This window comes from Gordionus sp. m RMFG-2023, unplaced genomic scaffold (genome assembly GCF_954871325.1).
Source record: "Gordionus sp. m RMFG-2023 unplaced genomic scaffold, tfGorSpeb1-WG-v2 contig_382, whole genome shotgun sequence".
NCBI classification, from domain to species: Eukaryota; Metazoa; Nematomorpha; class Gordioida; order Chordodea; family Parachordodidae; genus Gordionus; species Gordionus sp. m RMFG-2023.
Genome location: NW_027051117.1, coordinates 284 through 15116, shown reverse-complemented (window position 1 = coordinate 15116; position 14833 = coordinate 284). Strand labels below are relative to the sequence as shown.

General features: G+C 25.8%; 2 protein-coding genes across 4 annotated transcripts; one reads left to right on the top strand and one right to left on the bottom strand.

Annotated features, from left to right (window-relative positions):
* Window positions 1-1973: 1973 nt before the first annotated feature.
* Window positions 1974-8006, top strand: LOC135930743 (uncharacterized). Of its 2 annotated transcripts, XM_065467535.1 has the most exons (6): window positions 1974-2496; window positions 3136-3180; window positions 3240-3288; window positions 3610-3701; window positions 7748-7795; window positions 7843-8006. In XM_065467535.1, the coding sequence occupies exons 1-6, from the start codon at window positions 2224-2226 to the stop codon at window positions 7897-7899; spliced, it is 564 nt and encodes a 187-aa protein (XP_065323607.1). In that variant the 5' UTR covers window positions 1974-2223; the 3' UTR covers window positions 7900-8006. The 2 variants fall into 2 exon arrangements, with proteins under 2 accessions (XP_065323607.1, XP_065323606.1); XM_065467534.1 differs by having other exon boundaries at window positions 7748-8006.
* A 1941-nt stretch (window positions 8007-9947) lies between these two features.
* On the bottom strand, window positions 9948-14335 carry LOC135930741 (2-oxoisovalerate dehydrogenase subunit alpha, mitochondrial-like). 2 transcript variants are annotated; one of them, XM_065467532.1, is made up of 5 exons: window positions 14178-14335; window positions 13693-13864; window positions 13049-13252; window positions 10355-10526; window positions 9948-10294 (listed from the first exon to the last, which is right to left on the bottom strand). In XM_065467532.1, the coding sequence occupies exons 1-5, from the start codon at window positions 14329-14331 to the stop codon at window positions 10127-10129; spliced, it is 870 nt and encodes a 289-aa protein (XP_065323604.1). In that variant the 5' UTR covers window positions 14332-14335; the 3' UTR covers window positions 9948-10126. The 2 variants fall into 2 exon arrangements, with proteins under 2 accessions (XP_065323604.1, XP_065323605.1); XM_065467533.1 differs by having other exon boundaries at window positions 9961-10294; window positions 13693-13837.
* Between the last annotated feature and the right edge of the window lie 498 nt (window positions 14336-14833).

The following is a 14833-nucleotide window of genomic DNA, read 5'->3' as shown; positions in this document are numbered from 1 at the left end:
TTTAAAATATGTTTATTTTACAATATAGCGTCCTAATAAAATAATATCTGTATGGGCTGCCTGCTTACATATTGCCTCAGGACATCATTCTTGGTTATACTCAATTGATTTTTTAATTTTAGTCACAATACTATTCATATTTTTATTAAAAATTATATATTATAAAAAAAACATTAATATAACGCCATCTATATTACATTTATTTATTTATAAAAATAATAAAAATTCAAATAAAATTAAAAACCAAAAATGGCTATTGAGATTTTTTATTAAATCGTTTAATATAAAGGTATTAACCAAAAAAAATCCCTTCCTAACAATGTTAATTTTTTATTTTAACTGGAAATAAGAAAACACTTGAAATTTTTAAATTTTTTTAAAATATTTTCCAACGTAAGGGCTATAAAATGACATATAATTTATAACTCTATCTTAAGTATTTTTTAAAATAACAAGATTTAATGAAATCACGCACTTCGCGATTTTCGACTTTGAAGGCGTATATCTTTGGATCTGGTAGAGCTAGCACTCTAAAATTTTGATTTTATTAACATTTACAACATAAATAACTAACATGCCAAGTTTCATTCATTTTTGAGATGATAAGTTAGTTGAAATTTGGTATAAAAATCTTGACAGAATAGAGTACTCTTTGAGATCAAAAATGCTTTGCAGGCCCTATCCATGTGTAATTACACTTTAGATTCCCTGCCTAATATCAAAACATTGCTATTTATTTTAGCTACCTTACCGATTGGCACCTGCACTAATGAAAGGTCTTTTTCAACTTTGAAAATATTAAAAACCTATTTAAGAAATAGCACCAGCTAAATCCGTTTATTTGGATTCGCAATATTAAGGAGATTATTCTGGATAAAAATTTGATTCTAGATGAATTAGCTAAATCTCAGAGAAAAGTAGACCTCTCTTTATAAATTCAATCATAAAATTGTTATATGTTATAATATGTTCTTAGTAGTGTTGTTAAACGGCTCGTTTTGAGTCGATTTTTTAAAGCGGCTAACTCAATATTTTAGCCAAAAAAATAATGCCCAGCCTCAAGAATTTCGTTAATATATGTATACATTTTTGTTCCTTCTATGAACAAAATCTTCAGGCTTGCGTAGTATTTTTTCTGGATAAAATACTGAATTAGCCGTTTTTAAAAATAGCCTCAAAACGAGCCGTTTAACAACACTAGTTCTTAGTCATAAAATTTTTATATTCAAAGCGTAATTATAATCAATTCTTAGTCATAATATTTTATATTATACAATTTTTAATAAAATATAGCATTTGCAATAAGAATTAGTGATCTGCATCAGGCCTAATTTTTTAAGCCCGGCCCGAAATTATTTTAAAAAAGTATTGCCGGCCTGCCCTGAACCAAAAATTTTTTTAAAAAAGTTTTGTCAACCCAGCCCTCTTTTATTTAAATATAGAAATTCATTTTTATAATTACTCAAAATAATAAACATATCTTATATGGCATCTAGTTTTTAAAAATAAAATCAAATATTTTTATTTTACATAAAAAATTTAACATAAAATTGATATATTTAAAAAAAATTCCAAGGCCCGACCCAACCCTTCAAAATTTTTTAAAAAATATTAGGCCCGAACCTGATTTTTCTACTTTTGCAGATATCTAATAAGAATTATTTATGTTTTGTTAATATACTCATTTGTAATAATTATAATTGTTAAATTAGATTTTTTTAAAATACCGTACAAGAATTACTCATATTTTTTTTTATTGTAATTTTATTTTTTTTAATATAGTTATTTACAATAAATTTTTAATATAATCTGTATAAAATTTCTACATTTTGAAATTTATTTTATTGTATATTAATATTATCATTAAAATAAATACATAGTTAAATAAAGGGCTGTTATTTATACTAAAGTATTTTAATAATAAATAAAATCTATAATGAAAATCTCTGCAAAATTTTGTTATATGCAAAAATTTAATTAAAATAATTATTTTTAACATAGAATAAGATATATTTGAGTATAAATAAAATATTTTTACCATCGTAAAATATTATCAATCATGAAAAAATTTATTGGATGGCATCAGTTCAAAACACTTTTTTTAAGGACCACACATAAATTGGAAAGAAAGGTCAGTAGGACTATCAGCCCTAATCTTAAAATTTAACATTCTATTTTAATAATATGGTAAATATAGTGTATTAGTTTATTACAGCATTAAAAATGATTTTTATTTATTATCTTAAGTTTAATCAAGGTAATGATACAGCGAATTTTAAAACATTTGATTTTTCCAATCAACAACCACCACCCTCTTCAACTTTTCCATCATTCGTCACTTATAATTTGCCAACCGAGCTAACTCCCTCTCAACTCGATTACTGTCGATCTCTCATAAATATGTACATGGTGAATTCAGATATGACTATGCTAAAATCTTCCCTGAAGAATCACAAGATACCCGATATTTATTCGCTCTTTTATAATTTTATCAAAGTTTTGATTTTAAAAAACATTTCTTAAATATGATATTTATAAAATTCAACCTTATAAGTAAAATTCTGAGGCCTGGAATGAGACCTTTTGAGAATGGAACTTTGATAAATTTATTCCCCGGAACAGTATATTCCGGAATCTTCCCAGAATGTAATTAAAAAAATTTTAAAAATTTATATTGATTGATATGTCGATATAGATATATCATTATATTTATATTATTTTTTAAATTAAGAGAGAGAAAATTTAAATTGATCTTATTGCTTCTATATAATAATTGATTCATATCAATGGTTAAATAAAGATTATGAGTAAAATGTGTTGATTTAAAAAATACATAAAGTTAGATAATTTTTTAGGAACATTTTGTGAACGTTCCAAAACCCAGAACGGAACACCTTTTTTGAATCGAAACAGTAACGCAAAAATGCTGTTGTTCCAAGTCCCTAAAAATTATAATAAAAGTATAAAAACTATTATTTATGAAAATGGGTTTGTTGCATAATAAATATTGATTACACATTATTTTTCTTTACCACTTGCTATACTTCACATAATTTTTTAAAAATTTTTGCAAATAAAATCACTCAATTTAATTGTTTGTTAGGACATAGCTTACAGTAATTTTAATTTATATAGAACAAATCGCCCGATATAGACAAAATTGGAATGCTATTAGTAAAGGTATGAATCATTTAATTTTTTTAGACAATGCGATATTATTTTACATTTTCAATCACTAGATTATAACTGACAAAAATATGAACAGCAATGAAAGCACTGAATGCACAAGTTATATACGTTTTTATATTTATATTTAAATTTGTAAACTAATTTTATTAATTTAACTAGATATTGCACCGATTTTTAATGGATAAAAAAATTATTTATGAATATGATACAATGCTAATACTATAATCAGAATATTTTTTTATGATTTCTGATAATTTTGATTATAATCTATTTCCTATCTACATTTTGCCTATGATATTATTAAAAATAGGTTCAGTCGATTGTTTAGCGATAAAATAGGGTCATATTGGTTATTTAAAAAAATTTATATCAATATTTTTTAAATAACATTTCTTTAAACTTGTCTTAATTTAATTTTAGATGATTTGATGAAAGCGATATTTCAAAATTCTGCCAAATATAATGAAAATCAACTGATATCGTCTCTACTTTCTCATTCTGGTTTTCTTAAGGTTTACTAATTTAAACATTTTCAAAACAAATTTAAGTAATTTTGTTACTACCCTGCTGTTAAAAAAAACTTTCATGTTTTTTAAGCATCAATTTATCTTATTCATATAATAAAGAAATTGAACAAAAATGTGGCTACCTCTTCATACATGGTATTTCTTTCTACCATGGCATTATATAATACCATAAATTCAAGTCTGATCCGATATCCCTACATTTGGAAAAAATGGTTGGATTTGACAGATTCAGACCCTATTATTTTTAAGAATTGGTCTAAGGCCTGATACAAATAAATTGTATTATATTCTTAAAACTTTGATTAGAAATATCTTTAGTATTTTAATTGAATACTGTATATAATATAAATTATTATTATAAACTTTTATATAATTAAATAATTCTGGATAAACAAAAATTTATTACTTTTTTTAGTATGTGTAGGACCATCAAAACAGGTCCACTAAGGGTAGTGCACAGGGTTGCCAGGTCAAAATTTTAAAATTGCGGGAAATATAAAAATAGCTAAAAAAAAATTTGCAGGCCTTCGGCCAGAATTTTGAATTGATTAGTTATCCCTATTATTTTTTATAATTACTTTATATAAATACAAAGTTAATAACTATTTTTCAAAATAAAATAATTACCTATTTTGAAAATTATTATTTGTAAAATTAAATAGAGTTATAAATAATAATTATATTTTATTTGAGATTTAAATAATGAAACTAAACGTTTACCATCGTTATTGAGATATTTATAAAATTGCTGGCATGACATATTATAATTTTGTTTAACCATTAGCTCAGCCTCTAATGTTGTTAAAGCAATCCGATTTCTCTCCTTTTTCCAGGCAGTCCTCATCAGGCTAAAAATGCGCTCTGGTGAGGCATTAGAATGAGGTAAGGAGAAGACATACTCGCATTTTTTTTCAAGCATGGGGATTTATTGTTATTACGAAAAAATTCTACCCATTACTCCTCTGCTTAGACCATCTAACTTTAAGTATTTTGGCGAATCATAAAAAATAGAGAGAATTACAATCTCCTCAAATAAGACATCAATGTCTTTCGGTATTTTTAATATATTTATTAAATTATAAAAACCATCAATTGATGGTTTCTGTTCCAAGGTCATAATATTTATACATTTGTAAATAGAGTTATTAAAATCAAATTTTGATTGCAAATATTCTAAAATTATCTTAATAAAAATATTTGCTATTTAAAAATACATTAATTAGAGTATTATTTGAACATTTTAGTATAAAATTTTTAGCAATAGCGCCATAATTTATTAACAATTTTTAACTGTAAAGATGAACACGGCCGCAGCATAATTTTGTGAATCTTTATTAATTAAGATTCTTCTAATTGCAAATGAATATTAATAGCATGTATATTTCCTACACGTGAAACCATTCCTAAATATGCTTCTGCCATTTCATCCTCGAAAAAATTTTTCAAAATTTTAGGACAGCTTTTATAATTTATATTTAAGAAGTATTTTTTTAAAGGTTTGTAAAATTTTAAAATTTTATCGATGGCAGGTATTGATGATAACCACCTGATAGGGACATGTCGCAACAACTCACACCATTCCAAGTCAGACCACTCCACCAACTCTTTTAATTCATTAACTCTTTTAGTTGATGAACTAAATTCATTAAAACATTTCAGCATAATTATTTCGACATCCACAGATAATACATTCATTGCCTTCTTGTAAGAATTTTGTAGTATATGGCATATGCAGCCAATTGGTATTAAGTAATTATTGTGCTGCCTCAATTCGGTAAATATACTTTAGTTTTTGCCAAAATTCACAGAGGCATTATCAGCGTAGGCTGACATGTAATATCGACCTTTTAAATCGTTTAGAATTGACCTCTTGAATTCAGGTCCTAAAACATTTTTGATAGCCTTGATAATTTTTGTTCTACCACAAGTAAAGTTTGTACTTATATCGTAGTCGTTAAATATTATGGGGAAAAGATTAGACCCACATTGTGATGATAGATAGCTCTGTGAATGTTGAACTACATGATAGGTGTATACGATTTCCGCAACTGTAGTTGCATCTGTATTATTAATAACGTGATTGAACTATCAGTATCATTGAAATGAGTATAATATTATTTATTTAATTTAATCTGAACGTGATAATTAATCGTCTAGTCTCATAATGTTATACACAAACACACTGAAAATGATAAAATATGAAAAATAACAGGATAGAAAGAAATTTACAAACTAGACATGTTTTTCGAATAAATATTTAAAATTTAATTTAAAAATAATCAATTACTGTCTCAAAATTATTATTTATATATATTAAAAACGATAAAATGCTAAAACAAAATTGTGCGGGAGAAATTAAAATTGCGGGAGTGAGATGTCAGCATGTAAACTAAAAAATTGCGGGAGTCTCCCGCTGATGTGAGGAGAGATCGCAACCCTGGTAGTGCATAGTAATTTGTAAAAACCATCGTTATGCACAATTAAGATTTTTTGTCCGCCAAGACATTCTTATTTCCATATTATAAATGCTAGTTTCATGTACAAAGAGGTGATGAAAATATATTTTTTTCTAATGATAATCCATTCAACTACGCTAATCGTACTTTCTTCTACGTTTAATGGCGGTTTACAGGATAAACCAATTTCCTCTCTCATCCACCCTTTTTCACTGTCCTGAGCATCGCTATTTGTAAGAACAATTTTTCTCGTATCATACGTTATCACTTTCATCCACAGCTTGGTCTTCCTTTAGGCCTTGATCCCCTTACTTCAAAACACGGTCTATTTCTTCTCATCACCACTCCAATCGCTTCTATTCCAATCTTGTTTAGCAATTCCTTGCCTATTTCTCTCTCTTAGAAATACTTCGCACTCATCTAACCATTTTCATCTCCGTTTCCAATTTAACTTCGTGTGCCACTTTCATTGCCCATGTTTCACTACCACATACTATACAACTTAAGAAATTTTTTCTTCTATTGCAAGCTATGCCACTCTTGTATTTATTTTAAAAAATACATCTTGTTTTCTACCTTTTATAACAGAAAACAAATATTTTAGGAAGCTAATAATTTTATTCAAAAAGATTATCCTTTATAAAATTCACTTTTTTCTGTCTTTTATACACGACAAAAAAATACAATAAAAAATAATTTAATGATAAAATAAAAATCTGACCGCTGAACACTGATTGGACCACGATTATAAAATAAAAAATCGGTTCAAACCGTGGTTCTAAATAAAAAAACTGCTCTTTTAGTTTTTTTTTATTTTAAAAATATTTTCGTTTTTAAAATATTAATAATGAATAATCAAATATTTAGTTTAAAAGTAAAATATTTTTTTGACAAACTTATCGTTTTCATAGTATATTGCAAAATAAAAATGAACCGAAATGAATCACAAAATACTAACATCTGCTTAGTTGAAAGTAGTAAATATATACTTTGTTAACATATTTTATTTTAATACAAAAATGCTTTATTTAATAATATTTACAAATAAGCTGAAAGTACTAAATATATACTTTACTCTCCATCAGCAACTCAGGGCTATCTCATTACTGTTTAAGTTAACTTGTTCAATAATCAAAAGGTATTTTTTTGAAATCTTTTTCTGAAGGTTCCAGCAAATGTTTACTTTGTCCAGCTTTCCAAATTGCTGATCAAAATTCTAAAACTTGGTTGAAATAGCTGAAATGAAAAACTCTTCATTTAAATCGCTATATTAAAAAATCCAATAATTTTATTTTATAGGCATTAAATTATAATCTAGTTGCTTTTTTGAATGAGATAAATAAAAAGTTAAAAATGGCATGCACAGCTACAAAGCGCTTGCCTTTGATGTGGAGTATCCTGGGTTCGGATCTGATGTTTACCAAAATATATCGATTATGGAGATTATATATATTAGATGATATTAAATAAATATTTAAGGCTTACGATCAATTGTGGAGCAGGATTCACATTAATATTTATGCCAATTAGTTTAAGTTATTTTAAAAGTTTCAATCTATTTATAAAATTATTTAGAGTGAAGACAAAAAATTTGTCAAGCCAAATCCTGAAGATATGGAAAAAGTTAATAAAGCATTAAAAATTATATCAGAAAAGCCATATATAACTAGCTCGGCTCACGATATGCTGAAAGCCTTTATAAAATGAATGCAATTACTCTGAATTAAATTAATGTTTTTACCAAAATATTTGTAAATTAGTGCTTAAATAATTTTAATGCTATGTTTTCGCGTCGACTTTTATTCAATATTTATATTATTTTTTTTATAATAAAGTGGGGTAATAAATTGAAAATTTAAACAAATCACAATACGTTTACCATCATTTGTATTGTAGTGTACTCGACATTTAGTAAAAAAAATTGAGTTGTTTTTTATAATAAAAAAATTTCGAATTAAAATAATTTTAAGAAAAACATAATTGGGTTTCTAAAAAGGAACAATCGATAAATTTAAAGTTTGCTTGTATATTTTGGCTTAAGGGATAAGAATTCTTTAGTTCAAGTTTTTGTAATTTAATTTTGTGAATTATTTTAAAAGACTAAAGGTGAAAGGAGCAAACTATCCGTTGGTAGAAGTTGTAATTGGCGTGAATATTAAAATGTTGGTTTTTTATTTTTTTTAAGTCTGTTAGAGTAAGCAGGTTGCTAATTCTGTTGTTGGGGAAGGATGAGGAGACACATATATAATCTCAAATAAGGAATTTGCTCAGGTGACAGTGGCCAGGTCTTAGGCCTTCATCTGATCTGTCTAAACCAATTTATATTAAAATTTTAAGTTTTGAACAGTTATAGAATTTTTATTTTATTCATATAAATTCTTTTTTTTATTTTTTATTCTACTTTTATCATAAGCAATAATTAATAAAAATCTTTGCATCTCACTCTTGGTAATATAACCTAGGTTAATATTAATGGCATTGGCTACAAATTTTATTTTTAATAATCAAAAGGTGCTACATTTAATAATTTTGAGAATATTTATTGATTTTAAATTTTCACAAAATATGTATTAAAGTAATTTTAGAAATTTTTAAGTTTATTCATATGAAGCGCTCGAGATAAAAACAATTAAAGATCTATAAATAACAGCCCAGGCAGGGTCTATTTTTTTAAAAATAATTTGGGTTGAGCTGGGTCGTGGGCTTAAATTTTTATGATATAATTACATCATGTCAAATAAAATTTTTAATTCTTACAAGAAACAAAGCCCTAATACTTTTTTATTTGTAGAATGTTTTTTTACAATAAAAAAAAATAAGTTTTTCTATATTTAAATAAATTCGGACTGGGCTGGGCGGACAAATAACTTTTATTTTGGGTCGGGCTTTTCGGGACAAAAAAGTTTCGTTCGAGATCGGGCTGGTCAGGACGAATTATTTTTGGCTGGGCTTGATGAATATTTAAGAACATTAAACAAAATAAATATTTTTTTAGTTGAGTCAAGTCCTATAAAGCTGTATAAATATTATAAAGAACAAAATAAATTAAAGATTTGCTTGTAGATTAGTTTCCTTATATAATGTAGCTTTTCACTTTTTAGAAAATGATTATAGAGTCCATAAGGCTTTTTCCTAACAAGACCTGTTTTTATGTTTAACAGCTTATACGATTTTAGGCAATGGGTAGTGATATTGTACTAGCAGTTTATTTTAAATGGGCTGTATATATTAAGCTGCAAATTCGGTAGGTAAAAATTATTAATATGTTGCTAATTTATTTACTTTTTAATAATAAATTTATATAAATTAATTATTCTAATTTATTTAATTTAATTATAAATGTTTTAATAAAATTATATTCAAAATAATTAGAAAGTGAAAAATAGAAATAAATAATGTTTATCTCGCAAGGTGTCGTATTTTGATATTAAAATCGTTTTTAAAGTTGGCAAGGCTAGGTTGGGTTTTAAAAGGCGCTAAATATGAAGCAGGGTATCCCTATAAATTTCAGACGATTTCTCGTATATTTTTGAATCAATTTTTAACACGGCTTTTTTTAGTTAAAATTATCTGAAATTAATAGGCTCTCTTACAGTGTACCAAACAAGTATGTATTTAATACTTCAAGAATGTTTAAAAAGAATAGGGAAGATTCAATACCTTTTAAATATATCGTTAATAAATACCATTAAATTTAATACTGTATAACTATTTTATTGTTATATTAAATATTTCTTATCATAAAAATAAAATTTTATACAGCGTGTTTCTTTTAGTTAAATTTAAAAAAAACTTTGTTAATAATTTTTTTAAAACTATAAAAAAATATAATAGTATAAAATATATAAATATTTTTTTTTCATGTAGAATAAATAAGATAAAAAATCATTTTAGAAATAATACGAATCTATTTTGAGCAATTCTTAATTGTCGATACCAATTTTTTAAATTTTGTTAGGCATACTTGTCTAAAGGATAGTGTTTGCCATATATTTTAAGATGCCTATGTAGATCTTCTTTTTGTTTTATCAAGTTTAAAGGCAACTTATCATATACATCAGTAAACATTTCGTCAATAGGTGGTTTCAATTCTTTTTCAGCATTGTTGAAAGCCTCCAATATCTATTTAATTTTTATTAAATATGAAATTAGCAATAATTGAAGAAAAATAATAGTACCAACTTGTGATCTAGACGTCTTCTGCAACTTCGCTTCAAGATTATCGTTCCAAAATCCTTGATTAGTCATGTATTTTTTCAATCTTTGAACTGGATTTTGTTCAGTATTCCAATAGTCGACTTCTTCCTTACTTCTATATGCGGAACTATCATCCGAAGTACTGTGATGACCAACTCTTGTATTTCGATTATAAATTATTAAAATAAAGTGAGTTGATATTTAGTCGTTTTAAATCAGGGGTTCGAACCGAACCGCAAAACCGGAATGAACCGTTATGATTTTCTGAACCGTAACCTTAACCGAACCGTTATGAAGAAAATATTAAGAGCGAACCGAACCGTTATAAATATTTTGAACCGGTTCAAAACGGTTTTAAAAATAATCAATTTTAAATTATTAACCTAAATTTAAAATTTTAATTTTCCTTGGGGGCATTTTTTAAATTGGTGATTTCTTTTCAAATTAAATATTTCTATATTATCAACATTATATATCAAATTAAATATTTTTATATTATCAACATTATGTATCAAATAATACCAGGTTTGTTGTTTTTTCTTTAAATACTTAATTTATAAGAGATTAGACAATTTATCTGTTAATTAGATAAGATATCTTAAATCAGACATAATTATTCTTGGCTAAATTAACAAATTTATATATAAGATATTAATAAGCTTTTAGAATAATACCTGCTAATAATTAGGAAAAAATTATACAATTCTATTATTAATAAATAACATCTAGTAGAAATCAAGTACCTTTTACATTCATTTTTATATCATATGGTTTATTTTTTATCTCATTATAAAAACTTGGATCATAGAATTTAAATGACAATAAATAAAATAGTCAGCAATATTTTAATGATATAATAATTTTTTATTTATAATCATTGTTTTTTTAAATTCAGGCCAGAACTTTATAAGTTAGCTATAACTGTGCTAGCAGTTCTAGCTAAGCAGGTCTCCGTAGAAAGAGCATTTTCAAGCCTTAAGTTTATACTCTCTGCGCAGAGAACTAAATTAAATCCTGAAATATTAGAAAATATTTTAGTTATCCGTTCGAATTCTCTTTTTAAACCTAAATAGTATAGTATACATATTATTTTATTGATTATTGTATTTATGCATGTTTGTTTTTATCTTATTTATTTATGAAATAAAAAAAAACTAATTTGTCTAATTTATATTTCCTAAATTTAATAAAAATATCTATTAGATTATCATGGATAAATTAAATAAGAAATTATAAACTAAAAAGATTTTTCTCTAAAATTAATATATACATGGTTAATGATTAATTTTTTTTAAATTAAATTTATAAAAACCGGAACAAACCGAAAAGAACCGTTATAAATTATAAACCGAACCGATATGATTTTTTTTTAAAAACCGAAATGGAACAAAACCTTTATAAAATTTTAAACTAAAACCGAAACGAACCGAACCGTTATACTAAACGGTTCGAAGCCCTGTTTTAAATTGCCTCCTCGCTTCCATCGAATATTATGGTATTTAAATTAGAGATCTGTAAAAGTAGTCGGGCCTATTTATTTTTAAAAAGAAATCGGGTTCGGACTGGGCCGGGCCGAATTTTTTTTTTAAAAATTTGAGCCGGGTCGGGTCGGGCTTAGGAAATTTTTTTTAATATATATAAATTTATCAATTTTATGTTGAATTTTAAATGTAAAATAAAAATAGATTTTATTTATAGAAACTAGACGCCATAAAACATATATCATTTATTTTGAGTAATTATAAAAATTAATTTTTATCGGTAAATTTTTTAAAAAAAATTTTTTAATTCGGTGAAAAATTAGGCCCGATGCAGATCACTAATTTAAATAATGTTAAAATATAAATAATTCCGTAGCAAAGCCAGGATAACTATATAATTTTAAAAACCCAAGATGGGCCAAAAAAATTAAATTGTACCAATTAACTAGCTAAGAAATCACATGATATCATTTAAACATTTTTTGATCGGTAACAAAATACGACAAAAAATTCTGAAAATGGGCATCTTAAGCAAAAACAACGATTATTTGTTTCTAATTGTGATGAGTTTTTGAATATTCAAAAAAACTGTTTTTAGATGGGTCTGAGATTAGTACTTAAAAAAGCGCGCTAAAATTCTCCGCTTATTTTATTTTTAAAAAATTTTTAGGAAAATTTCTCGGTACTATAGTGAATAGTCGTCAAAACGAATTATAAATTTTCATATAGAAACCTTTTTTAATAAGCATAAAAATTCGGTTTAATATTATTAGTTTTCCTTTAATAATATTTTTGTATTTTTAATTGTAAAAAAGATTATACATAAAATACTTACACTTAAATCTAGTAAGCTACCATTTCCAAATCCCCCAATAATAATTCTTAGAAAATAATTTACCGGAATTGATTATCTCAAAATTTTTAAATATTTTATTTGAGGATCTTTATTTCGTGGATATATTTATAGGGAATTTTCTCTCCTATTTTATTAATTTTGTAATATTTAATATCTTAAAAAACGGAAAATTTTTTCCAGGGAATTATTTTCCTAGATTGACATTAACATCAAATATATTGTTTTCGAATAATTCAAATTGCATTCTCTAGGAATAGTAATAATATTTTTTAAAACAAATCGAATATTTTAGCAATCGATTCGGTTGCTCAGGATCATATTTAGAGAGGGGCATATTTATACCTATAAGTCATGGCTTCGATAAAAACGGGTTCCATATATTTAAGAGCATGATCGCGAGCCATTTGACAAGCAAAATATACGGCCAACGTGTCGTTTCCATCCACTCGTATAGAAGGAATACCCATACCCATGCATCTAGATATTATTCCGTCACCGGAATATTGGTCTTTAACATGTGTAGATATGGCATACGCGTTATTTCGGCTTAATAATTTGTTTTTTATGAAAAAGTCTAAAAAAGGTATTTTTTTTAATAACTTATAAACTATGTTTTACGTCAGCATATACCAATTTTCATCAGTCTGATCATATTTTTTTTAAATATCGAGTATTGAAAAATCACCGGTCCAATGCATCAAAATAATGGATAGTTTTATCATCAAATGATATTAATATTAGATCATTAAAAATAAATATGATAATTTTTAAATATGAATATAGAATATTTGCTATATAAATAAAATATTATTCATAAATTTTTGATTTATTTTATTCCCTACAACCATTTTTTTTTATAATTTTATTACTAAAAACTGGATCGATTTGCAAAAATGTATCGGTAGCAACACTGTCTTTTAAGTAATACGAGGGAAAATTTTAAAATTCCATATTTTTATAAAGTGATTATGTTAATCGTGTTGTACCATATAAAAATGACGGGGCATTTTAAGGTAATAGCGAAATTGAATCCCACAAACGCATCTCCCTCGCTAGCGGTACCATCCCCAAAATAGCACACAACGCATTGATTATTTTGAGCCATTTTGTAAGCGTAAGCAGAGCCCACGGCTAATATGTTTATTTTAAATTTACAAACTAAAATCCTTTTATTTGAAGATCGTTATATACCTTGTATTTTAAAATACATCGAATGTAACTTGTATTAATGAACATCCTTACAAACAAATATTTGGAGACCTAAAATAAAAGGACATGTGAATATGGCTTTCATAAATAAGGCAATGGCATTTTTTTAAATGCCCCATAAACAGTTTGATGAAGGCCTAATGTGATGTAGTTAGGATTAGGCAATGTTACATATTAGATATACAAGTCGCAAGCCCTTATATTTGCCCACCACAAAAATGTTGAGATTTTTTTAAAACCAAAATATTTAAATTTTACAAACCTTGAGGAATCTGCGTGGCAACAGGTGAAGATATAGTCACGAAATTTATTTTTTTATCGCCATAATGAACGGGCATTTGTTTACCTTTCCCTAGGTCCAATCTATTTGAATAGCACTGGTTCATGAATTGATCGAGAGTAAAACCACGCCACATTAATACCCCTATTTTATATTAGAATAAAAGAATACATTGATTATTCAAGCCGTTTTCATATATAAAAAATGTGGAATTTGGCGAATCTAACCGCTATCGAAAAGAGTCTTTATTTCAGAATCGATCATAATGAAGCTTTGTATGTAATTAAAAAGAGCAAATCGAATCTTTATAATTTTATTTTTTCAAAAATTAAGATATCTTAATGTTCCCTGGGAGTTACCAAGGTTCATATTTTTTTTAAACCCTAATCATCACAACATTCAACTTTTATTTTTTTTTTAAACAATGTAAAAATAATTAAGATTACCAATTAGTATTTGTAATTTTTTCCAAACCAATAACCTCAAGGCCATATTACTTAGTGGGATGGGGCAGTCAGATCGACCGTGGAGAAATAATTTTAATAAGAACTTCTTTCCTAACCCTTCTATTTTAATATCGATGGAAAATTTTAAATTATCAATAATTTTACATTAAAACTGAAACTAATGCAAATTAG